Source organism: Oryx dammah, unplaced genomic scaffold (assembly GCF_014754425.2).
Source record: "Oryx dammah isolate SB20612 unplaced genomic scaffold, SCBI_Odam_1.1 HiC_scaffold_16, whole genome shotgun sequence".
Taxonomy (NCBI): domain Eukaryota; kingdom Metazoa; phylum Chordata; class Mammalia; order Artiodactyla; family Bovidae; genus Oryx; species Oryx dammah.
The window spans coordinates 60,700,714-60,728,155 of NW_024070200.1; the positions used below are offsets into that span (position 1 = coordinate 60,700,714).

The 27,442-nt window shown below is 41.9% G+C and overlaps 1 protein-coding gene across 1 annotated transcript in view; it reads right to left on the reverse strand.

Annotated features, from left to right (window-relative positions):
• The window catches only part of LOC120875374 (protein FAM169B-like), an 85,298-nt gene that overhangs the window by 16,636 nt on the left and 41,220 nt on the right, over positions 1–27,442 (reverse strand). The window contains exons 4-5 of the mRNA XM_040257134.1: positions 20,269–20,354; positions 14,243–14,420 (exon numbers count right to left, since the gene is read on the reverse strand). Of these exons, the coding sequence (XP_040113068.1) occupies positions 14,243–14,420; positions 20,269–20,354 (264 nt within the window). The remainder of the gene's footprint in view (positions 1–14,242; positions 14,421–20,268; positions 20,355–27,442) is intronic.

Consider the following 27,442-nt stretch of genomic DNA (forward strand, 5'->3'; position numbering starts at 1 on the left):
CTGAAGGAGAATTTCAGCATAAAATAATGAAATGACTAAAGTGTCAATATTTTGTAAGAAAGGCAATTACAGAACCATCAAACTAGGGGAAAAACTCAAACTGGCCCATCAACAAATGTTCCCCCAAAGAGGTCTAGCTGAAAAGATCTCATTCATTCTACAACAAGGTACCCACTTGTTTCAAAACTGGATGCTTTCCTCACACTAAAGAGGCACAAACTACTAACAGACACACCAATGTGGATAACTCACAAAGGCATCACGAAAAAGTGAACACAGTCAGTCCTACAAGGTTACACATGGTAAGACCCCACTGTGCAATATTCCGGGAAAGACAAAACTACACTGATCGAGAACGTATCAGTGGTTTCCAGAGGTTATCAGTGGGGGTGAGGGGATAGAAAAGACTAGAAGAAGAAGGAGCTTTGGAGAGGGGTGAACTATTCTGTATTTTAAGTATGCTTGTCGTTATAAAATTCACAGAACTGGAAAGCCAAAATAGATGAATCTTACTGTCCAGTAATTTCTTTAATGACACTTCAAGTCACACACATACCAAAAAGAACGTGTTTAGAAACAACGTATACTCTTAAATAGGTGAAACGAGCCCGCTGTGACCCAATTCATGCAATAAATCTGCACATTTTCTTTTCCTCACAGAATGAAACTATAAACTGCAGCTTCGCTGGAACTACATTAATAGATATTCTGAATCATGTGAAATTAAAAGACGTCTTCCCCTTGAAAGAAAAGTTATGACAAACCTAGACAGCGTATTAAAAAACAGAAACATCGCTTTCCCAACAAAGGTCTGTATACTCAAGGCTATGGTTTTTCCAATAGTCATGTACGGATGTGAGAGTTGGACCATAAAGAAGGCTGAGCACCAAAGAACTGATGCTTTCAAATCATGCTGGAGAAGAGTCTTGAGAGTCCCTTGGACTTCAAGGAGATCAAATCAGTCAATCCTAAAGGAAATCAACTTTGATTTCCAGTGTTCATTGGAAAGACTGATGAAGCTCCAATACTTTAGCCACATGATGCAAAGAGCTGACTACTTGGAAAAGACTGATGCCGGAAAAGATTGGAGGCAATAAGAGAAAGGGGCAGCAGAGGATGAGGTGGTTATATAGCATCACTAACTCAATGGACATAAATTTGAGCAAACTCTGAGAGATAGTACTGGACAAGAGGAGTCTGGCTTGCTGCAGTCCATGGGGTCACAAAGAGTCAGATACGACTTATTGACAGAACAACAACAGCTGACCCATGTGAATCCAAATTAATGAAGAGAAATTGAATTGCTGCAAAGTTGTGTAGCATGCCAGGTGCTATGCCCATAATTTAGGTATCAATACAACATTACATGACTTTGTGACAAGCACTAAGGATAGGACCACAACTAAAGACACATCATTAACCGTTCTGAACTTTTGATCTATAAACTCCTGCCGTAGTCAATTAAACAACCTGTACTTGCCAGTGACTTTTTTCACAAATCATATGTGTAAAATAATAAAACATTGTAAATTATGTCTATTCATTATCTAAGTTATTTTTTGCTTAATTTACCTGCAGGTTGCTAATATCAACCATTTTTTAGTTCATCAAAGTAAATTCCTCTCTTACCTTATAGAAAGGGATGGGAAAGCAAGGAATAAAATTTTATGATTCTTCCCTGGACAGAGTCTTCATCAGATGATGGTGGTAGAATGAAATGGTCATGCAGAGTCCCATATATAATAACTATTTAAAAAATAAATTTAAAAAAATCACTCACAGATGCCATAGGGCATTCAAAAGCACACAGAAACCAGAGGGAATTTTAATTTCAAAAAATTGCAAATAAAATAGCTAAAACCTGTGTGTTTGCAGCTTACTGGCCACAGGGTATAACTCAACCCCCAAGGCTACAGAAAATATTGGTAGGAAAAACTGCAGTCTTACCAGCTAAAAGTGTCAAAGATCAAATTTCAGGACTAGGAAATTTTCAGGCAGCTAGAAATTTAAAGGCAAAGTGTCAACATGGAGCCACAGAATGAATGAAACCCTAATTCAGAGCAACTGCCAAATTCCTGGCTCATAAATAATCTACACACAAGTGAAGGAGACCCCAGGGAACCCAACCAAAAGAAGTCAGAAACCAGAGATACCCAGCCTTGAAGGATGGAACTACACAGGATCAGATCTTTATGAGTTTGATGCTTTTTTAACCAAGGACATTCCTCAGCTGGCAGAAAGCTGAAGCCAAATGGGCTTGATGAGTGAGGGTACAGACCCTAAAGGCAGCAGAAGCAAGGAAACCACAGGGGTCAACAGCATCCATGCCCAAACCTTGTCGAACCATCAACTTTGCAGGCACAGAGAAGACCTCTACAGAGCTAAGCTACAGAGGCAGCCATGAGACAAAGCACCAATACACAGTAGCAGCTACATATCAAAGGAGACAGAGCTTGTGATTTGAATCCAGGCAAGCTGACTACCTCTCAGATCAAAAATCCTCAAAAACACATACTTAAAAAGTCAGAGTTGCTGCAATGTGTCTGCAACATCTAGTCTTCAACCAACACATGCAAAGAAACAGGAAATTGTGACCTATGGTCAGGGAAAAAAAGAAAGGTGAAAGTGAAGTCGCTCAGTTGTGTCCGACTCTTTGCGACCCCATGGACTGTAGCCCACCAGGCTCCTCAGTCCGTGGGATTTTCCAGGCAGGAATACTGGAATGGGTTGCCATTTCCTTCTCCAGGGGATCTTTCTGACCCAGGAATTGAACCCGGGTCTCCCGCATTGCGGGCAGACACTTTACCATCTGAGCCACCAGGGAAGCCCGAAATTGTGAGCTATGGTCAGGGAAAAAAAGAAAGGTAATAGTCAAAAGAACCGATTTCATTTTTTTCGCCATACAGTTCAGCCCCTTTACCCATCTCACCCTCCCGCTTCTGCCCCCTCCCCTGTGGCAGCCACTACTCTGGTCTCCATATCTAACTGACCTTACTAGGTTTGGTTTGTTCATTTACTTTGGGTTTTTGTTTGTTTTCATATTATTTCCCATATGGGAAATCCCCATATGTTTTCATATTATTTCCCATATGAGAAATTCTGCAGTATTTGTCTTTCTCCATCTCACTTATTTCATTTAGAATAATGCCCTCAAGGTCTGCTCATGTTGTCAGAAAGGGCAATGTTTCATCTTTACGGCTGTATAGTATTCCATTGCACATATATGCCATGTCTGTGTCCATTCATCTGCTGACAGGCACTTAAGTTGTTACCATATCTTGGCTATTATGAAGAATGCCACGATGAACATAGGGGTGCATATATCTCTTTGAATTAGTGTTTTCACAGCCTTTGCACACCCAGATATAGAACAGCTGAATCACAGAATAGTTCTATTCTGAATTTTTCAGTAATCTCCCCGCTGTTTTCCACAGCGGCTACACCCATTTATGCTCCTACCAACAGTATATGGGCACATACAAAGGTTTCCTTTTCTCCACATCCTTGCCAACACTTGCTATTTCTTGCCTTTTTGATAACAGCTATTCCAACAGGCATGAAGTAATATCTCATTGTGGTTCTGATTTGCATTTCCTAATAATTAGTGATGTCAAACATCTTTTCATATTCCTGTTGGCCAACTGTATGTCTTCTGTAGGAAAAAAGTCTATTTCAGATATTCTGTCCTTTTTTCAAAACCAAGTTGTTTATTTTTTGGTGGTTGAATTGTATGAGTTCTTTATATATTTTGTATATTAACACCTTATAATATGTACATTTACAAGTATCTTCTCCCATTTGGTAGGTAATTTGCATTTTGTTGATGATCTCTTTCGCAGCTGTTTCTCTTGCCTGAGGAGACATATCTAGACAGGGACTGCTAAAATCAAAGTCAAACGGTGTGCTGCCTATATTTTATTCTAGAAGTTTTATGGTTTCAGGCCTTTCATTCAAATCTTTAAGACATTCTGAGTTGACCTGGGGGTATAGGGTGAGAGTGTGCAATTTCACCTATTTCCATGTTGGCTGTCCCCAACACCATTTACTGAAGAAACAATCCTTTCCTCATTGTATGTTCTTTGCTCTTTTGTTATAACTTAATAGATTTTATATGTGTGAGTTTATGTCTGGGTTCTCAATTCCATTCCATTGACCTATGTACTTTTTTCTGCAAATACCATACTGTTTTAATTGCTATACTTTGTAAACAGAGTATGGAATCAGAAAGTGTGGTCTCTGCCGCTTTGTCCTTTCTCTCGGGATGGCTTTGGCTACTTCAAGTCTTTTGTGGTTCCATATAAATTCTAGATTTTTTCGGTTTAATTTCTGTGAAAAATATTCTTGGTATTTTGATAGGGATTGCACTAAATCTGTAGATTGCTTTAAGTCATATGGACATTTTAACCATGTTAATTCTCCCAATTCACGAGCACAGAATATCTTTCCATTTATTTGTGTCTTCTTCCATTTCAGGTCTTTTACCTCCAGGTCAAATTTATTCCTAGGTATTTGATCCTTCTTGTGGCAATTATAAGTAGAATTGTTTTCTTAATTTCTCTGTCTGCTAGCTCATTGTTAGCATATATGAACATAGCACATTTCTGTATGCTGAATTTGTACCTTCCAACTTCACTGTATCTGCTGATTATGGCTAATAGTTCTTTGGTAGAATCTTAAGGGTATTCTATACATTAATATAAAATCATGTCATCCACAAAGAGTTTTACTTCTTCTTTTCTAAAATGGTACCTTTTATTTCTTTTTCTTGCCTAATTGCCCTTGCTAGGACTTCCAATACTATGTTAAATAAGAGTGGCAAGAGTCTTGTTCTGGTCTTGTTCCTGATTTTCAAGAGAGAGCTTTCAGTTTTTCATGACTGAGTGTGATATTGGCGTAAGATTACCAGATATGACCTATATTATGTTTATGTATGTCCTGGCAGTCAAGATTCTCAAGAGAAATATCAATAACCTCAGATATGCCAATGACACCACCCTTATGGCAGAAAGCGAAGAAGAACTAAAGAGCCTCTTGATGAAAGTGAAAAAGGAGAGTGAAAAAGTTGGCTTCAAACTCAACTTTCAGAAAACTAAAATCATGGCATCTGGTCCCATCACTTCATGGTAAATAGATGGGGAAACAGTGGAAACAGTTACAGACTTTATTTTGAGGGGTTCCAAAATCACTGCAGATTGTGATTGCAGCCATGAAGTTAAAAGACGCTTACTCCTTGGAAGGAAAGTCATGACCAACCTAGACAGCATATTAAAAAGCAGAGACCTTACTTTGCCAACAAAGGTCCATCTAGTCAAAGCTAGGCATGCATGGATGTGAGAGTTGGATGGTAAAGAAAGCTGAGCGCCGAAGAATTGATGCTTTTGAACTGTGGTATTGGAGAAGACTCTTGAAAGTCCCTTGGACTGCAAGGAGATCAAACCAGTCATCCTAAATGAAATCAGTCCTGAATATTCTTTGGAAGGACTGATGCTAAAGCTGAAACTCCAATACTTTGGCCAGCTGATGTGAAGAACTGACTCATTGGAAAAGACCCTGATGCTGGGAAAGATTGAAGGTGGGAGGAGAAGGGGATGACAGAGGATGAGATGGCTGGATGGCATCACCAACTCAATGGACATGAGTTCGTGTAAACTCCAGGAGTTAGTGATGGACAGGGAGGCCTGGCGTGCTGCAGTCCATGGGGTCACAAAGAGTTGGACACGACTGAGCAACTGAACTGAACTGAACTGAACTGATGTCCCTTCTACATCACTTTATTGAGAATTTTTATCATAAGAGGATGTTTAATCTTATCAACCGATTTTCTATGTCTACAGAGATAATTGTATGTTTTTTATCCTTCAAATTGTTTATAAGCTGCATCATGCTGACTGATCTGCATATGTTGAACCATTTTTTAATTTTTTTTTTTTTTACTGTATTGAGCCTTAGCTGTGGCACACAGGCTTAGTTGCCCCATGGCATGTGGGCTCTTAGTTCCTCAGCCAAGGATTGAACCTGTGTCCCTTGCATGGGAAGGTGGATTCTTAACCACTGATCTACCAGAGAAGTCCCTACATTGAACTGGTCTTGCACCTCTGGAACAGATCCCATTTGACCATGGTACACAAAGCTTCTAATGCATTATTGGAGTTTCTTTGCTAATATTTTGTTGAGGGTTTTTACAACTATGTTAATCAGAGATATTGGACTGTGTTCATCACTCTGCATGTGTGTATATACGTGTGTTGTCTTTGTCTGATTTATGTATTAGGGTGATGCTGTTCTTGCAAAGAACATCCTTCTATTACATACTTTGGAATAGTTTGGGAAAGACAGGCCTTAAAGCTTTGAATATTTGGTAGAGTTCACCTGTGAAGCTGCCTGGTTCTGAACTTCTGTTTGGTGGGAGCTTCTGACTACTGTTTCAATCTCTGTACTAGTGATCAGTCTATTCAGATTTTTTATTTATTCATGATTCAGCCTTGGACACTTGTTCAATTCTAAGAATCCGTGCATTTCTTCTAGGTTGTCCAATTTGTTGGCATGTAGCTGCTCATAATATTCTCTTGTAACCCTTGGTATTTCTGTGGTATACATTGTTATTTCTCCTCTTTCGTTTCTGATTTTATTATTTCTTTCCTTCTACTGACTTTGGGCTTTCTTTGTTCTTTTTCTTCTAGTTCCTTTCAGTGTAAGTTCAGATTGTTCATTAGGATTTTTCTTGTATCTCGAGGTAGGCCTGTTTTGCTATAAACTTCCCTCTTAGTATCACTTTTTGTACATCTTATAAATTTTGGTATGTTGTCTTTTCATCTTACTTTAATCTTCAGGTGATTTTTTATTTCTCCTTTGACTTCTTCATTGACTTAACAGTCACTCAGTAACACTTTGTTCAGTCTCCACATATCTGTGATTTTCCCAGTTCTGTTCTTGTAGTTGACTTTTAGTTTCATACCATACCATTGTAATCAGAAAAGATGCTTGATATGAGTTCAGTCTTCTTAAATTTACTGAGATTTGTTTTGTGTCCCAACATATGGCCTACCCTTGAGAAAGTTCCATGTGCCCTTGAGAAGAATGTGTATTCTGCTGCACTGGATGGAATGTTCTGTACAAATCTATCCAATCCATCTGGTCTAATGTTTCACTTAAGGCCCAGTTTCCCTGTTGATTTTTTTGTCTGGATGATTTAGCCATGGATGTAAAAGAGATGTTGAAGTCCCCCACTATTACTGTGTTGCTGTCAATTTCTCCCTTTAGGTCTGTTAACAATTCTACATATTTTATAGGTGCCCTTATGTTAAATGCACGTGTGTGTGTGTGTCAACCACTATACTGTTTTCTTGATAAACTGTCCCCCTTATCCCTTTATTTTTCCCTACCACCCATTTTGGTCTCTTGGTAATTTGTTGACTTTCAGTCTATTTTCTCTGCTGTGAGTATAGCTTCACCCGCGTTCTTTTGGCTGCCATTTCCTTGGAACATCATCTTCCAACCCTTCCCTCTTAGCCTATGTTTATTTTTAGAGCTGAAGTGAGTCTCCTGGAATCTCCAGTAACAAACTGGTTCTTGTTTTTTAATCCACACAGCCACTCTGTGTCTTCTGAGGGGTGAATTCACTCCATTTACATTCAGGGTGATTATTGATGAATGAGGACTTAGTCCTGCCATTTCATCTTCATTGCTGGTTTCTCTATATCACTGCTGGTTTCTTTTTCTTTGTGTTCCAGCCTGTCATCTTGGTTTTGTGGTTTTCTATATTTTTTCACAGTTACCTCCTTTTTTATGTTTCATGCCTCTGTTCTAGATTTATGGTTTGTGGTTACCATGAGGTTTGTCTAAAACATCTCATAGATACAATAATCCTTTTTCTGCTGATAACATCTTATCTTCATTTACCTATAGGGTTCTTGTCCTTTCCCCGCTTCTCCTTCTCTATTTTTGTTTTTTTCAAATTATCCCTTTTCATGTTGTAAGTTTTTTGCCAAATGGAAGTGGCTCTAGTTATTTTTTTTTCTGATTTTCCCCCTTTAACCTTTATGCTACAATAAAATGTTTAAAACTGATTCTGATAAACAGTTATAATTTTCTGATTCTATTCATATTTATTAACTTACTTTTCTGTCCTTTTACCTTTTTGGTTCTGGCAGAAAAACTCCTTTCAACATTTCCTGTAAGGCATATCTAGTGTTGGTGAACTCCCTCAGTTTTTATTTATCTCAGGAAGTCTTTATTTCACCTTTATATCTGAGCGATAATATTTCTGGATAAAGTATTTTCAGGTGACATTTTTTATCTTTCAGTATCTTTAAAATATCATTCTCCTTCTTCCTGGCCTGTAGATTTCCTGCTGAGAAATCTGCTGATAGCCTTTGTGGGTGTTTCTGGACATTATCATCATCCCCCTCATCTCTGTCTGCCTTTAAAATTAATTCTTCGTCATTGATTTTTGATAGTTTTAAGATAGTTTGTCTTAAAGAAGGTCTTTTTGCATTGAGGCAATTAGGTGTTCTCTTACTTTTAAGGACTTGTTTACCCAATTTCTTCTGCAGGTTTGAGAACTTCTCAGCTTTGATTTCTTTAAGGAATCTCTCTGCTCCCTTCTCCCTCTCCTCTCCTTTTGGGATACACATTACCCTCATGTTTACCCTTCCCATAAAGCTGGATAGCTCTCATAGAATGTCCTAATTTTTTAATGTCTTATTTCTCTTTCCTTTAATATTTGCATCATTTATAGATTTCTGTCTGTGAACTCATTACTTCTCTCTTCCATATGGTCTGAAATATTTCCAGTGCTTTCTAATGCATTCTTTATCTCATTTATTGAGTTCTTCAGCTCCAGAATTTCTGCTTGATTCTTTTTAGAGTCTTTAGTAATGTATTACTTCTGATCACTAATTTTATTCTTGAGCTCATTGAACTGCCTTTCTGAGTTTTGTTGTTACTCAATGAATTTCTTCATGACACCTCTTTTGAATTTTTTGTCAGTTAAATTGTGATATTCCATGACTTTAAATTTGGCTTCTGGAGAAATGTCATTTTCCTTTTGTGGTATGGTGTTACTTTGGTTCTTCACGGCACTTGATAGTATCTTTCTGCTTGATTCTGATTCAACAGGGCAGAAATTCGGTCTTTTGTTTTCCAGTAGGTGGCGCAACAGCACAAGTTTATGGTTTTCCTTACCTACTGCTGCTGCTGCTGCTAAGTCGATTCAGTCGTGTCCAACTCTGCGACCCCATAAACGGCAGCCCACCAGGCTCTCCCGTCCCTGGGATTCTCCAGGCAAGAACACTGGAGTGGGTTGCCATTTCCTTCTCCAGTGCATGAAAGTGAAAAGTGAAAGTGAAGTCTCTCAGTCGTGTGAGCAGCCTCCAATTACATTTGTGCATTGGTCCATTCTACCCTCTACCACTTCTTTCGGAGGAATGGCTCTGTATCCTCGTTATTGCTTCTTGTGTCTCCAGGGGCCACTGAGGGCTTCCTGCGGCCAATGTCACTGGCTGTGCTCTCTTCCCTGGTGCCCAGCATCCCTGAGTTGCAGACTCTGCTGCCACAGGGGAGGACACTGGCAGCAAGGAGTCTGGGTTGGACCGGCACCTCAGAGGCCAGGGTTGCTTTCCCTCACCCCCTGTTGCTCTCTGTTCTCTGGACGAGGAGCTCAGCTCCCACAGCCAGAGACCCAGGCTGCTGCTCCCTAGCTCTGCCTTCCCTCTGTGTTCCAGTCCACCCAGCTTTAAATGTACAGACGTGCAGAATTTTCCACCACACTGGTGTGTTGACCAGAGGCACTTTTGCTGAACTGCAAATGCTTTACTGGGTGTAGACTGAAGAGGAGCTTTTTATTCCACCATGTTGCTGATGTCACTCTAATATAACTGATTTTAAATAGGTCCAGATGTTGGATTTGGCAGACAAAGAACTCAAAATGACTTTACAAATATGTTCAAAGAATTAAAGTAATTCTTTAAATTAAAGGGAAAGATATGCTCAATGAATAAATAGAGAATCTCAACAGAGAAATAGAAACTATACATAATAGAAATTATACAGGTCAAACCTACAGTAACTGAAATCTTTAAATAAGCTCAACAACAGTTTGGAGATGGCAGATAAACCTGAATATAGATCAACAGAAATTATCCAACCAAAAAAGTGGAAAATGTTTGAATAAAAATAAACAAAATTTCAGAGACTACAAGACAATATGAAGCACCCCAACATACATATCACTGGAATCCCAGATAAAGAAAAAAGCATAAAAATTTGAAGAACTAATCACCAAAATCTTCCCAAATTTGGTAGGAAACTGGGTTCAGAAAGCTCAACAAAGCCCCAAAAAGAAATGAAAATAAAATCACTCCTAGAAAAATCACAGTTAAACTGCAAAAAAGCTAAAGAGAAAGACTTGAAAGCATTCAGAGAAAAATGCCATTTTAGGTGTGAAGAACAACAATAAATTAATTGCTGACTTCTCACCAAAGACTATGAAAGCCAGAAGATACTGGAACAATATATTCAATTTCTGAAGGAAAAAAGGTATCACTAACTGTTCTATAACTGGATAAACAACACTTCAAATATGTAAGTGAAATAAAGACATTTTCAATAAACAAAACCTGAGAGATTTTATTGCCATCAACTCCCTACAAGAAATTTTAAAGGAAGAACTTTAGCCTGAAGGGCAACTGGAACCTATACAAAAAAATTTTAATAGTAAATATCTGGATAAACATTTCTAAATTACATATTTTTCTTTATACCTTTAAAAGATATAACTATCTAAATTAAAATTTATAAGTCAGTAGCAACAGGTTTATAACAAACATCTAATATATCAACACAACAATAGCACTATGAAATAATAGGTACATAAAAATATACTATTGCAAGGTTTCTATATTTTACCTTAAGTAATTCAATATGCACTCTAAGTTAATCTAAGTTTAAGATGCATATGTAATCTCTAGAGCAACAACTTTTAAAAGTACAAAAATATAAAGCTAGAATGCCAAGAAAGAAATTAAAATGAAACAGTAAAAAAATCTGATTAAAACAAAATAAGACAGGAGAAGAAGAACAGAGAAAAAAAGAAACAGAAGACAGAAAACAAATTGCAACAGAGAAGATCTAAGTACAACCATATCAATAATTAAATGGAAATAGACTAATATTCCAATCAAAAGACAGAGATTATTAAAACTAGATTTAAAATCTAAGACCCAATTTCATGCTGTCAACAAAACACATGCTTTAAATATAAAGACATAAATGACTAAAAGTAAAAGGCTAGGAAGAATATATTCTATGCAAACAGTAAGCATAAGAAGATGAAGTGGCTGTATTAATAGCAGAGAAAATAAATTTCATAACAAGAGATATCACTGAAGACAAGTGGAGGGCCACTTCATAACGACAAAATGGTCAATACATCAGACAAATATAGCAATTATAATTTAGATGTGATTAATGACAAAATTCCAAAATACATGAAGTACAAAATACAGACAGAACTAAAAGAAGAAAGAGGTGAACCCACAATCACAAAGACTTTAACATACTTCCTGCAGAACTTCACAATCAGGCAAAAATATTAGTAAGAATATTGAATGACAGTATCAATCACCTTAATCTAACTAACATTTTCAAAACATGAAACCCAATACCTGCAAAATACACCCACTCTTTCAAGTCCATATGGAGTATCTGCCAAGATAAACCATATACAGGACTATAAAACAACTCTCAATAGGCTGCAAAATATTAAAATGTTACAGACTATATTATCTTATTGCAACAGAATTAAATTAAAAGTCAACAAAAAATAAAACATCTGGAAGTGCTCACAAATATCTGGAAATTAAAAACTTACTTTTAAAGAAACCATCAAAATCATAAAGTAAATTGGAAAATGGTTTGAGCTGCATTATAATGAAATTTGGTAAATGATAAATTAGGTTGCACTAAAATTTAAAACTTCTGTGCTCTGAAAAAATTATTATGCCAAAATGAAAATGTTTTCAAAATACATCTGATGAAGAACAGAGAGCGTACCATATAAAGAATACTCAATGCTTGGTAATATTAATGAGAAAACAAACAACCCAATAAAAAAATAGGCAAAAATATCTGAACAGACACTTCACCTAAGAAGATATATGACCATCAGAAAGGCACATGAAAACATGATAATATAATTAGGAAAATGCAAATTAAAATCAAAATTAGATATCAGATACCAAATTGCAGAATGACTAAAATTAACAATACAACACCAAGGACAAGCAAGCATGTGAAGTGACTGGAACTCTCAAACACTGATGGTAGTAAAGTCTATGTAACTATTCCACAGAAATACTTTTATTCTGGCTCTCCGAAAATAAGCTAATCCAGAAATAAGCAGTAAAAAAAAAAAAATGTTAATTGTCAGAAAAATACTGTTTATTTACTTAATTTTCTATTCATTTGATACTTTTTAAACTCAGTTTCTGGGTGACTAACAGTCAATTGCCACTTAAAAAAAATCAGTTCATGGGTCATGGGTGAAAACAACGAGACCTAGTAAGCAGCTTCAGAGAAAGTGAATGTAAAACTATTAGTCACTCAGTCATGTCTGACTCTTTGCGACACCATGGACTGTAGCCCATCAGACTCCTCTGTCCATGGAATTCTCCAGGCAAGAATGCTGGAGTGGGTTGCCATTTCCTTCTCCAGGGGATCTTCCTAACCAAGGGATTGAACCCAGGTCTCCCACATTGCAGGCAGATTCTTCATCGTCTGAGCCACCAAGGAGTCCCAAGCAGAGAACTTTCCATCAGATCTGTAGAATTCATGAGAAACGAACAGGAAGCAGAAATCCAAGCACCGAGTCTGATCTGCCTCAATTCAACAGCTTAATATCCTCCTTCCATGCCATAGTTCTGGGTCTGCCTTGAGATGAATGAGACATCACACCCAACCTCTGTTTGATTCTCTTGGAACAAAGTCTGGGATATCACGGAGACCAGCAGCAACAGCAGCACTGGCAAGCTCTTTCTGCCCCTCAAGCGTGGCTCACACATCAAATCCGAATCTATTAACAGTTTTCGTTACTGTTAGTAGGACATTTACAGCACAAAGGATTTTGCCACAAACTGAAGACAAGCCATTTGGTAGAAGATGACAGCAAATGAGTCGCCCGAGAAAAAGGAATTACCAAAATACTTCCTCTTTGAGGATTCTCCAGATCCCTTGGTCTATCTAAATGAATGACTAGAGAGCACAGCCACCCCAAGGAGTGAAACCGTACATCAAAATCGAAGGACAAACGGCTCTCAATGACCCACGGAGCTGACAGACACGGGTGCCTCTGCCTCTGTGATTGACTGACAAACAATGACCTACACGGCGTGTCTGCGTGAGACACAAGTTGTCTCACACCACACGGAGGGAAGGGAAAAAGTGAGAAATGCGGATCTATTCCATCCTGGACACGTGGAACAGATACACATGTGAACACAGCTCAAAACCACAATAGTAGCCTTTGTATCCCCAGGGGAAAAACACTTAACTGAGATAATAGCGTATCTGTGGTGATGTACTTGGAAATTTCATTTTTGCTAAAATTCAGAACTTTGTAAGAATTAAATGATAGGGCTTGACCAGCTGGGTCAGAGATATTGACAGAACTTTCAAAGTCAAAAGAAAGAAAGCAATGTTAAAGAAGAGCGTGATCCCTTAGACAAAATAGCACAAGTTCCACACACCCTGCTCCTCACCACCCCTAAAAACAAGTCCCAGGACTTTACCCTAACCTCGCTATCGTGGCCGACCTCCCTCTTTTCTGAGGTAATGTCTATAAATCTTGGCATCCAGTGTGCCTTTGCACCACATGTCAGCTATTAGCAATGGTGTTTTTCCTGACAGCAAACTGGTAACATTAAAGAAAAGAAACAAATAGCATTGTGCTTGCAAAGTCATTTTACAACCATTCATGGCAACAACCATTTTACAGGGGACGTGCCACCACCTGGGAACCCAAGGGCTGTAAGGGATCTTCATCCTCTAGTAAAACGAGAAATGTGGTGAAATCGAAATCCATACCTTGGGCTTATTTACATGACAGCTGAGCTAGTGACACGTCTCGCGCCAGAAGATTCTCTCCAAGGAACGTCTGTGCTCAGGGCGTCCTCCGAGCAGGCAGGCACCCGGAGCCTCCCCGCAAGCCTGAAGGGGTGGTGGCCCCACGTGGCCGCATGGCCCTCACCTTTCCTTTTGGTTGTGTAAAATCCAACAGCTGCTCCATCTCGCCACAGAATCTTAGCCTCCTCCTTCACAGAGTGAGGTAAAAAAAACATGTCATCATCATCCAAATTCCTTTCTAGTCTTCCAAAAATAACGACGTTCAGAATGAAAAGCACAATCCTTTCCCCAAATGACTGAACCTTTGAAGGAAAAACAAAAAGAAAATCTAAGTGAGACAAGTAGGGAAATTCAGACACAATAAATTCGATGCTTGGAATCAACCCACATGCCGGGGGCCAGGTGTGGGCTCCCCCACCACGCAATTCTTCTCGTGCTTGAGATCCAAACTGGGGATGACAGTTTCTCATGCAGCTTTTCTCAACCCTGGCCTTTCACACCCACCTTGGCTTCCAGGAGCAGTGGGGAGGGCCAGAAAGGCCCCCTTGGTCTCCAGAGCCACAGACGTGGAGTGTGAGGAGGCAGAGGACAGTCAGTCACATATCAGTGAAACAGGAGGTGACTTCCAGGCAAGCCATTTCAGCAGAAACCTGGATGTGTCCAGAGAGAAACCCAATCTGCCATATCTTTAACAGCAGCTCCAGAATTCTGACGCTCAGAAGGAAGGTAAATAATAGAGGGCTATCACTGGTGTGCAGTTGCTACACCAACATAAACTGATTTTCAATCACTTGTGACAGATTTTGGGTACATACTAGTGTCTCAACCCCACAAAGTTACTGGAACTCAAGGCCCAGCCCATCCTAAGGCTACATATGGAACCATCTCTCACCCATTGCAACGTCACGACAATTGAGGAAACTGTACTATGGTCAAGCTCAGGCCCACAAAAGGGCTTCATCATTAACAAGTCAAAATGACTTCCTGTCCCTGCCTGTCAGCATTCTCTGCATGCATACAGCCCGTGGCTGGCACAGTTCAGTTGCTCGGTCGTGTCCGACTTTTTGCACCCCCATGGACTGCAGCATGCCAGGCTTCCCTGTCCATCACCAACTCCAAGAGGTTGCTCAAACTCATGTCCGTTGAGTCGGTGATGCCATCCAACCATCTCATCCTCTGTTGTCCCCTTCTCCTCCTGCCTTCAGTCTTTCCCAGCATCAGAGTCTTTCCTAATGAGTCAGTTCTTTGTATCAGGTGGCCAAAATATTGGAGCGTCCGCTTCAGCATCAGTCCTTCTAATGAATATTCAAGGTTGATTTCCTTTAGGATTGACTGGTTTGATCTCCTTGCAATCCAAGGGAATCTCAAGAGTCTTCTCCAACTCCTCAGCTCAAAAGCATCAATTCTTTGGTGCTCAGCCTTCTTTATGGTCCAACTCTCACATCCATACATGACTACTGGAAAAACCATAGCTTTGACTATATGGGCCTTTGTTGGCAAAGTAATGTCTCTGCTTTTTAATATGCTGTCTAGGTTAGGTATAGCTTTTCTTCCAAAGAGCAAGTGTCTTAATTTCACGGCTGGCACAGGTGGTACAAATGAAGGCCTCCTGCACCCACAGCAGACATAACTAATCAATCCCCATTCTATGTGACTGAGCCCAGATACAGTCCAAATTCAGCCCTCTGGACAACTACAAGAAACCACTAAAATGTGGCACTTGAGGTAAAACCAAACAGCCAGTGACACAATGTCAGTATTATTAGATTTTACTCCAACAACATTCCCATATGACAGCCTAAGGGCCTGGGTGTTTATCACCGTTTCGTATGCACCACAATGAAATCAGCAAGAGTATTATTAATGCCTGGGCTGAGACTGCCACCCACATGCTACGATTGATTCTTACCAGCCATGAGGGAAATCCTGGTTTACAGGTGAGGAAACTGAAGCTCAAAGAGGGTAAGCAGTTACATTTGTTTATTTCACTGCCTTGTTCACGAGAGGACTTAAGACAGTTGGATGAGGGCTCTGCCAAAGGCGGGCCAGATCTGAAACCCCAAACCAGGACTTCTGAGTCCCAGGCCAGTGGACCTGCTGCAGCCCAGAAGGCTGCTCCCTTCTGCATTTTCATCCATTAGGGCTCTGGGAGAGGGAACTGCTGCTGCGCGCATGCTCAGTTGTGTCTGACTCTTTGCAGCCCCCTGGACTGTAGCCCACCAGGCTCCTCTGTCCATAGGATTTTCCAGACAAGAATACTGGAGTGGGTTGCCATGCCCTCCTTCAGGGGATCTTCCTGACTCTGGGATTGAACTCACTTCTCCTGCACTGCAGGCATTTTCTTTACCACTGTGCCACATGGGAAGTCCGTAAGTTTGACATAAATATGATGCTTGGTTTTATATTTAATGTGTGCTGTGCTCAGTGGCTTCAGTCGTGTCCAACTCTTTGTGACGCTATGGACTGTAGCCCACCAGGCTCTGTCCATGGGATTCTCCAGGCAAGAATACTGGAGTGGGTTTCCATTTCCTTCTCCAGAGGATCTTCCCCACTCAGGGATTGAACCTGAGTCTCCTGGATTGCAGACAGATTCTTTTACTGCTGAGCCAGCAGGGAAGCTCTTTATATTTAATCCTTGACCCTTAAATATTTATCATCATCATCATCATCAGTTGTGGTTGTGGCTTCTCGACTTAGATTTGCTGGGAGAGCTTCAGCAACTCACAGTTCATTTCAGTTTGTTTCTTCCACAAGTCAAGGGAGAAGACTGCCTCAGTGGTCTGTCAAACACTTGTATGTTTTTCAGATGCTTCAGTAATAAAAATAAATCAGCTTGCGGCCCTCTAACAAATGGCACAAAGTGCTTAGTGCCAATAAACTTATTAATTGGCCCAGAATGCAAACTATTTCACCTTCATCTGGAGCCAAATCTTAGATGAGAAAAAGATTTGCAAAAGCCACACCAGCTTAACTCTGAGAAGCCACCCCAATTTTGTATTTCAGACAGTAGCAGCCAAATCAAGTTCTGACTTTAAGAATAACTAGTTCATCACGAAACCCAACGGGTGTGATGTGGGAGGTTATATTTTTCAACTTATAAAACCAAAAAGTTCAGAGGAAAGCCAGAAGAGAAAAACAGATTGCATCTGGCATAAGGGAAATAACCAATCAAAACCTGGCAGGAGAATAAAGGAAAAAAAGAAAATGCACTTAATTTGTCCAATTTCATTACAGGGAGCGGGGTGTTGGGGGGGGATGTATGACATGTGATTCTGACTTAGAGATATTTCTGAAAACAAAAAACTAAGATCCAGTTCTAATCCCTCAATTAGGGCCACTAATGATGTTCACAGAAAGAATACTAAGGAAGTTGGGTTTCAGTTTGGTTTGGTTTGGTAATTTGTGAAAAAGAGCTGGCTAAGAAATAGAATGCAATTAAAAGGAAAGAAGTCAAGACCCCAAGTTCTATAAATTGAGAGGAACACTATCCCCACACACAGCTGGAGCAGACAGATCTTTACAACCTGGTTCATTAAGCGGAATTAACACTCGGTTTCTGTTCACAACATTAGCCACATTTTCAGAAAATGTGAGGGCTTTCCTCGTCTAAATTTAGAATTGATACACAAAGGAAGTTACCACTCTTGTTCTGGAAAAAAAACTATGTATATATATATGTATGTATAAATGTATGTATGTATGTATATTTAAAGAGAACCCAGATTGTTCCTGGAATTTAGAACACCCAGTCGCTCATGCCACCTGCTTTATCTATGGACAGTGACACACACAGCTACGTCAGGCAGCCTCACTGAGTACATCATGCTTATCTGCTGAACCTCCAGCCACCGTTAATTTACTGGAAGAAAGCCCTTTTCAAAATAATATCTATCAAATCAATTAAAACCAGACCTGAAAACGTCCTGCCATTTGTGACAATATGGATGGAACTTGAGGGCATGATGCTGAGTGAAATAAGGGGAAAAACAAACAGTGCACGACCTCACCTATACGTGTAACATTAAAGGGTCAAACTCACAGCAACAGAGGCTAGCTAGGTGGTGGTTGCCAGGGTCTGGGCGTGGGGAAAAGGGAAAGATGATCGGTAGGTTCAAACTTGCAATATTAAGATGGACAAGTTCTGGGGGTCTAATACATAGCACGGTGATTGTAGCTAATGATACCTGTATTATATACTTGAAAGTTGCCAAGAGCATAGGTCACCACACAAAAAGAAATGGCAATTAGGTGATATGATGCAGGCTTAACTAACACGGTGGTGGTAATCATTTTGCAGTGTATCAGTGTAGCAAAGCAAGACTGAGCACCTTAAACCTGTTCTTTAGTCGCTAAGTCGTATATGACTCTTTTGCGACCCCATAGACTGTAGCCCGCCAGGCTCCTCTGTCCATGGGATTTCCCAGGCCAGAATACTGGAGTGAGCTGCCATTTCCTCCTCCAGGAGATCTTCTAGACCCAAGTACTGAACCCACGTCTTGGCAGGCAATCCTCTACCATTGAGCCCTCCTTAAACTTACACAGTGTTATATGTCAATCTCATGCATGCATGCTAAGTCACTTCAGTCATGTCTGACTCTTTGTGACCCTGTGGACTGTAGCCCGTCAGGCTCCTCTGTCCATGGCATTCTCCAGGCAAGAATACTGGAGTGAGTTGCCATGCCCGTCTCCAGGGGATCTTCCCAGCCCAGGGATTGAACCCATGTCTCTTACGTCTCTTGCATTGGCAGGCAGTTTCTTTACCACTTGTGCCACCTTGTACCTCAACAAAGCTGGTGGAAGTGATAACCTTGAAACATACTTGAAAAAGATAACCCATAGAAAGGGCAGAAATATTTGCTAACAATATATGCAATAAGAGCTTGCATCTAAGAAAAACTCTTACAACTCAACAGTAAAAAGTCAATCCAATTAAAAAGTGGGCCAAGGATTTTCATAACTACTTTCCCCAAAATGGACCAAAAGCACATGAAAAGATCCTGCACATCCTTAGCCACAGGGAAACTTTACCTTTGCCATCCTTAGTCTCTATAAAACCACAGCACCTCAAAGCCCACCAGGCCTGCCATCAGAGAGGATAGAGTTTGTGTCCACTTAAATCACTTACTAGCTATGTGGCTCAGCTTCAATTTCTTTGTCTACAAACCAAATACCTTAAAGATTCTGAAGTCAGATAATCCCTGTCAAAAGTCTAGGTAATACACAGGCCAGCATCTAGCACAATATCTAACTCATAGTAAGTACCAATAAATCTACTGGAATGTAATAAAACTTAGTTCAGTCACGTCCGACTCTTTGCGACCCGTGGACTGTAGCCCACCAAGCTCCTCCGTCCACGGGATTCTCCAGGCAAGAATACTGGAGTGGGTTGACATTTCCTTCTCCAGGGGATCTTCCCGACCCAGGGATTGAACCCGGGTCTCCCACATTGCAGGCAGACGCTTTAACCTCTGCACCGCCAGGGAAGTCCCGTAAATCTACTGGAATGTAATAAAACTTCCCTACACACTAGAGAGATGATGTGGGTTAATGTTTCAGAATTAAGACAGCAGAGGCCACTCAGGAAGGCAAGAGAGATTTACCAATAGCCAGCTATCTGTTACATATAGCCATTAACACTATTTTTCTTGAAGGTGGGGTATTATAGATGAAACGGTGCCCACCAAAAAGATATTAAAGTCCTAACCCCCAGTGCTGTGAATGTGATTTATTTGGAAAAAGGATCTTGACCACATCAAGATGAGGTCCTAATCCAACATGACAGGTGTCCATATAGAAAAGGGGAATTTGGACAGAGCCAGACAGGGACAGAGGGATGAAGTTGGGAAGATAAAGGAAGAGCACCACTGGTAAGCCAAAGAAAGCTGAAGTTAGGAGACAGGCCTGGAATAGATTCTCCCTCACCGCCTTGGAAGAAACCGACCCCGCCAACACCGTGCTTTTGGACTTCCAGCCTCTGGGACTGGGAAATAACACATTTCTGTTGTTTAAACCACCCAGTCTGCTGGCACTTTGTTAGAGCAGTTCTATAAAACGAATCCACAGGGGTAGACTAACTTACTAACACAATAGTAAGTACGCTGACCTTTACAACCCGTCTCACAATATCCACTTAAGTTTGCAATGCCTCACCTGCATCAGACCTTCCCTTGAAGGATCAGAGGTCCTTAGCACATCTTCAGTGGTCCACCAGGACTGCTTCACATAAACAGCCACAACTGAAAGAGAAAGCCAAGAGAAAATGATGTGGTGCACATGGCCATCAAAGGGGCAGCTTTATCAGCTTGCAGCCACTGTCAAGATGCAAAGAAAAGTTTATGTGTGAGAAAAGAGATGATGTTTCTAGGATGAGTTGTCTGAGAGCACTCACCAGGACGGAGCGACCACTCTCACCTGAAAGGACTTCACAGGTGTCTGCAGAGATGGCCTAACGACCCCAACACAGAATGTACCCGAGGGCTACTGGGTGCAAGAGGCTACACAGTAGTACTGACAAATTCAATGGATGAGAATTACATTTTTTTTTAAAGTCCAACTATATGACCCAACTTGGAACTCCACAAATTTAGGCAAACCCAACATTATCTAAGGGCATGGAATGAGCCCTCATTATCCTGGGTGCTGGGTTTGGCACTGGCTTCTTTTACACGCTTTTCTTTCATTCTCACAATGAAATTGACGTCTGCATTCTTCTGAAGACACTGACATTCTGAGAAGGAAAGGCAACCAGCAAGGAGGGCTGAGGTCAGGTCTGGCCCTCAGACCCAGGACTCCAAGCTTAATGCTCTTTCTAAGATGGGTCAGTTGTAGATGGGGCAAATTGTGCAAGGGTGGTGGGGGTCTTTGGGAAAGAGAACTCTGGGGCTAGGACCTACAGGAGAGGGAGTGTAGAGACATCTCTCCTACCCCACTCCTGCCCCCACGTTCTGAGACAGTCACTGAGACCCGTTCCACCCGCTCTGAGTTTGGACATGGGGGATTCCCTGGTGGCTCAGACAATAAAGAATCCACCTGCAATGCAGGAGATCCAAGTTTGATCCCTGGGTCAGGAAGATCCCCTGGAGAAGGGAATGGTTACCCACTCCAGTATTCTTGCCTGGAGAATACCACGGGCAGAGGAGGCTGGCAGGCTACAGTCCATGGATTTGTAAAGAATCAGACATGACTGAGTGACTAATACCTGCTGCTTAGTAGAGGTGATCTGGAACACCCTCAGTCTCACCAGGCGCCAGCTTTCTCTTCGGAACTACCCAGGCTGATCAGCTGAGGTAGCTGACAAGTTCGGATGAGGATCAGATGTGAAACACCCAGCTCAGGGCCAGGCAGGCAGGGGCACTCAGCATCTGCTAACTGACACGCCAGTTCCTCCCTGCTCCTGCTGCAGCCGCCAGGCCCCATCGTTCCACCTGCCGCCTCCAAACAGGATCCACCGCCCCGAGCCCCGGATGCCTACTGGTCTGTCCCCAACCGTCCCCTGTCCCAGTCTCTGCTGCCAATCTTTCCATCCTAAGAGCTGCTCCAAAGGCAAATCTAGTCATGGCCTCCGCCTCTTATCTCCCAACAGGGCAGCTCTCCTTTCGTGGCTTAAAAATCACATTTTAAAACACTGAAGTCACTTTGGCTGCTTTCTGGCAAATTTTTTTTTAAAGATTGTTTTTTAAGGGAAGTTTTAGGGCTTCCCTGGGGACTCAGGGGTGAATAGTCTGCCCGCCAATGCAGGAGACATGGGTTTGCTCCCTGATCCAGGAAGACCCCAGATGCTGCAGGGCAACTAAGCCCCTGCACCATAGCTATTGAGCCTGTGCTCTGGAGCCTGGGAGCCACAACCACGGAGCCCATGTACTGCAGCTACTGAAGGCTGCATGCCCGGGAGCCCATGCTCTGCAACAGGAGAAGCCACCGCAATGAGAAGCGTGCCCACCACAATGAGAAGCCTGCCCACCACAATGAGAGAGTAACCCCCAGTCTCCGCAACCAGAGAAAAACCCTTGCAGCAACAAAGACCCAGCACAGCCAGAAATAAATAAACAAAAGTATTTTTAAAAGCAAGTTAAGTGCTTTTAAAAGAGAAGTTTTAGTTTCATGGCAAATTGAGAGGAGCGAACAGAGATTTCCCATATTCCCCTCCCCGGACACACAACCCTTGTTATCATCATCTCCCAGCAGCGTGGGCCATTTGTTACAACCGATGGACCTAAACTGACATTTCATGATCACCCGACGTTTCCATCAGGGTTCACTCCTGTACATTCTATGGGTTTGGACAAATGTGTCATCACACGTATCTATCACTACGATATCACACAGAGTATTTCCGTTGCCCTGAAAGCTCTCTGTGCTCTGCCTGCTCATCCCTTCTTACTACCTCCTACCCCTGGCAACCACTGATCTTTTTCCTGTCTCCATAGTTTTGCCTTTTCCAGAAGGCCATATAGTTGGAGTCATACAGTATGTGGCATTTTCAGATTAGTTTCTTCCTGATGCAAAGAACTGACCCATTGGAAAAGACCCTGATGCTGCGAAAGATTGAAGGTAGGAGGAGAAGGGGACAACAGAGAATGAAATGGTTGGATGGCATCACTGACTCAATGGACATGAGTTTGAATAAGCTCTGGGAGTTGGTGATGGACAGGGAAGCCGGGTGTGCCACAGTCCACAGGGTCGCAAAGAGCCAGACACAACTGATCGACTGAACTAACAGTGAAATGCGTTTAAGTTTGCTCTATGTCTGTTCATGGGGCTTCCCTCATAGCTCAGTTGGTAAAGAATCCACCTACAATGCAGGAGACCCTGGTTTGATTCCTGGGTGGGGAAGATCCCCTGGAGAAGGGATAGGCTACCCACTCCCAGTATTCTTGGGCTTCCCTTGTAGCTCAGCTGGTAAAAAATCTACCTGCAATGCAGGAGACCTGGCTTCGATCCCTGGGTTGGGAAGATCCCCTGGAGAAGGGAAAAGCTACCCACTCCAGTATTCTGGCCTGGAGAATTCCACGGACTGTATAGTCCATGGGGTCGCAAAGAGTCAGACGCGAGTGAGCAACTTTCACTTTCTCGTGTCTGCTCATGGGGCTTCCCAGGTGGCGCTAGTGGTCGAGAATCTGCCTGCCAATACGGGAGACACAAGACACTCATGTTCCATCCCTGGGTCGGGAAGATCCCCTGGAGGAGGGCACAGCAACCCACTCCAGTATTCTCACCTGAAAAATTCCATGGACAAGAGCAGCCTGGGGGGCTAAAGTCCAAGGGGGTCACAAAGAGTCAGACACGACTGAGCACAGGTCTTTTCATAAAGACACAGATATTTCATAGCTCAAAATCATTTTCAGCACTGTATTCGGTGCTAAAATATTCCATTGTCTGAATGTACCATAGTTCAGTCCTCCTCCACTATCTTTTTATACTACTTTTATTGCCATTTTTATACCTGCTTCTCAAGACAGGTATCTGAGCCTCCAGGGGTCTAGAAGCCACAAGATTAAAAAAAATACAACTTCCCAGTCAAATCTTTTTAGCTGGAGAATTGAAGAAAAATAACCCAGAGTAGAAAACAAAAGTTCCTTGAACATTTAACGTCAGGCTCAAGACTTTAAAACAAATTTTGTGAGGCAATCGAGTTAAGCTGCCACCACCTTCCTCCCTATTCCTCTCTGCTCTTGGAGGAATCGAAGACCAAATGATGACATTAGCTATTATTGAGCACTAACTCTGCACAGCCAGTTCCTTCTTTTCAAAACCCAATAGCATCTAATTCACTGTCAGTTTCATACCAGTGGTGAATTTCGTCTTCTCCAACAACAGTTACAAAAGTGATAGAGCCAACTGAAAGAGAGAAGAGCCAATTAAATGCTTGACATCTGCCTTCATTTATTCAACTAAATTCATGCTCCAAATGGCACCTACTAGAACTTTCAGGTGGCTTATAAAACCATAAGGATTATTTTCCTGCTTAACAAGGTAAATCAATAAAAGATGTTCCATTTACTAACATGGTGTATTACTTATAATACAGATGTTCAATTTACTGAGACAGTTTCAAACAGGAAATGTGTTACAACTTGCTGTTTGTGTGGTGCCTTGCAAAGTTTCACGGTGCACTGCAGAGCATTAATTAGCCACACAAGTTGTCATAGAATAGATGGAATTTTTTTTTTTTTCAAAACTAATCTTAAGCTGTTAAGTATACATAACAATGAAGGTGAAGTCTGATCAAATTTAATAGGCTTAAAATGCATTGTCTCAGAAACGACTCTTGAAAAAGAGAATCAGCCTTCCAAAGAACAGCAGCTTTTGATCAGAAAAGCCTGCGACCCAGTCAAGAGGAGACAGGCAGGAGGAACGGGGTGGAACCCTTGGAGAGCGGCTGTTCCCAGCTCAGCAAGGACAAAAGGTGGATCCTCGGGGGACAGGCAGCCGCCAGCCTCGGGGCATCACTTCCGAGACACTGGGGCCAGCAGTTTCCGAGAGGCACAAAGTAGAAACCGCACATCTGTAGTTTTAAAAGACAAATAGAATCCTGATCAGAACCCTCTGGGTCTCCACCACATAGGACCTGGGAGACTGGACCCCTGCAAATGACTGAACCGTGGTGTCAACAGTCCACAGGGCACTGTGGGTGACAGGCCAGCCTCACTGCTCTGATTTAGTGCCCATCTCCCCCCGAGTGACAGGTGACAACAAAGAAGATGCCAGTAATGGATTGTATTCTGTGACAACCCAAGGTTTCCCAAACAAGTTAAGACAGTGAGGCTGACTCCCAGCAGCCTAGCTTCATCAAGGCTCAGCAGGATGAACTGAATTCTACCAGCTGGGGCTGAGTTTCTGGACGCACAAATGGCCCAGCTCCCCAGAGGCCACTGAGTAAGTCTGCATCCTTGCCCCTGGGAATCGGTAGCCTGCAGAGAAGAGAGGGCTAAACAAGCTGCTGCAATATGGGGCAGGATGTGATAGATGCTGGAATCAAGCTGGGAGCCAGAGTCCAGAGGACCCAGAGGAAGGGTCAGTTCTGCTGAGGGGCTGAGATATTAGAAGATGCTTGTTCCTTGGAAGGATAGCTATGATCAACCTAGACAGCATATTTAAAAGCAGAGACATTACTTTGCCAACAAAGGTCCATCTAGTCAAAGCTATGGTTTTTCCAGTAGGCATGTGTGGATGTGAGAGTTGGACTATAAAGAAAGCTGAGCGCAGAAGAATTGATGCTTATGAACTGAAGTGTTGGAGAAGACTCTTGAGAGTCCCTTGGACAGCAAGGAGATCCAACCGGTCCATCCTAAAGGAAGTCATTCCTGGATATTCATTGGAAGGACTGATGCTGAAGTTGAAGTGCCAATAATTTGGCCACCTGATGCAAGGAGCTGACTCATTGGAAAAGACCCTGATACTGGGAAAGATTGAAGATGGGAGGAGAAGATGACAGAGGATGAGATGGTTGGATGGCATCACTGACTCGATGGACATGAGTTTGAGTAAACTCTGGGAGTTGGTGACGGACAGGGAGGCCTGGCATGCCACAGTCCATGGGGTCACAAAGAGTCAGACACGACTGAGTGGCTGAACTAAACTGAACTGGGAAAGTGTCCATAGGAAGTTGGCCAGATCAGGTACTAGATCGCCAGGTAAGGTGTCAGAACAGGCAGAGACGACAGGTGAGGGCAGGGTAACCCTTGAGAAGAGGCACAGAGCCAGGCAAACCCAAGGCCACACTCAGGACACCTCAAGCAGTGTGCTGGGCTAGGCTTAAACATGGGAGAGGCAGAGGGGCAAACATCGATTATAGCAAGGTTGCTGCAAACACGGCTAACATGTAGAAGCCCGTCACTTCCCTACATGCCAGCAATGGACAAGTGGAATTTGAAATTACAAACAATACCATTTATGTTCAGCTCAGTTCAGTCACTCAGTCGTGTCTGACTCTCTGTGACCCCATGGACTGTGGCATGCCAGGCCTCCCTGTCCATCACCAAATCCCAGAGTTTACTCAAACTCATGTACATGGAGTCAGTGATGCCATCCAGCCATCTCATCCTCTCTCGTCCCCTTCCCCTCCTGCCCCCAATCCCTCCCCACATCAGGGTCTTTTCCAATGAGTCAACTCTTCACATGAGGTGGCCAAAGTATTGGAGTTTCAACTTTAGCATCTGTCCTTCCAGTGAACACTCAGGACTGATCTCCTTTAGGATGGAGTGTTTGGATCTCCTTGCAGTCCAAAGGACTCTCAAGAGTCTTCTCCAACACCACAGTTCAAAAGCATCAATTCTTTGGTGCTCGGCTTTCTTCACAATCCAACTCTCACATTCATACATGACCACAGGAAAACCATAGCCTTGACTAGATGGACCTTTGTTGGCAAAGTAATATCTCTGCTTTTTAATATGCTATCTAGGTTGGTCAAAACATTCCTTCCAAGGAGTAAGCGTCTTTTAATTTCATGGCTGCAATCACCATCTGCTGTGATTTTGGAGCCCAAAAACATAAAGTCTAACACTGTTTCCACTGTTTCCCCATCTATTTCCCATAAAGTGATGGGACCAGATGCCATGATCTTAGTTTTCTGAATGTTGAGCTTTAAGCCAACTTTTTCACTCTCCTCTTTCACTTTCATCATTAGCAACCCCCCAAAATGAGATACTATACGAAATGAAATATTTACATTTAATAATCTAAGAAAATATGTATAAAAGCTATACGAGGAAAATTATTTACAAAACTGTGATGAACAAAATCAAAGAAAAACTAAAAAAGAGATATTCAGTGTTCTTGAATAGGAAGCTTCAATAGTATCAAAATGCCAGTTCTTCCCAACTTGACGTATAGATGCAATACAATCCAAACGAAAATTCCAAGAAGTTATTTTGTGGATTTCCCTGAAATGATTCTGAGGTTTACCAAGAGAGGCAAAAGATGATACTAGAAGAGAACAAACCTGGAGAATGGACACTACCCAACTTCCAGATTGCAGTAACCCAGACAGTACGGCACCAGGTGAACAGACAAATCAATGGAACAGAATGTAGAGCCCAGAAACAGACCTACATGAATGTAGTCAACTTCTACGTAGTCAGCTTTGACAGAGGAGCTGGAGAAGGAACTGGCAACCCTCTCCAGTATTCTTGCGTGCAGAATCCCATAGACAGAGGAGCCTGGAGGGCTGCAGTTCACCGGGTTGCAGAGCGTTAGACACGACTGAGTACACACGCATGACGGAAGAGCAAGTGCAACACAGGAGAACACAGATAGTCTTTCTAACAAGCGGTGCTGGAACAAACGGACGTCCACGTGCGAGAAATAAATCTCAACACATAACTTT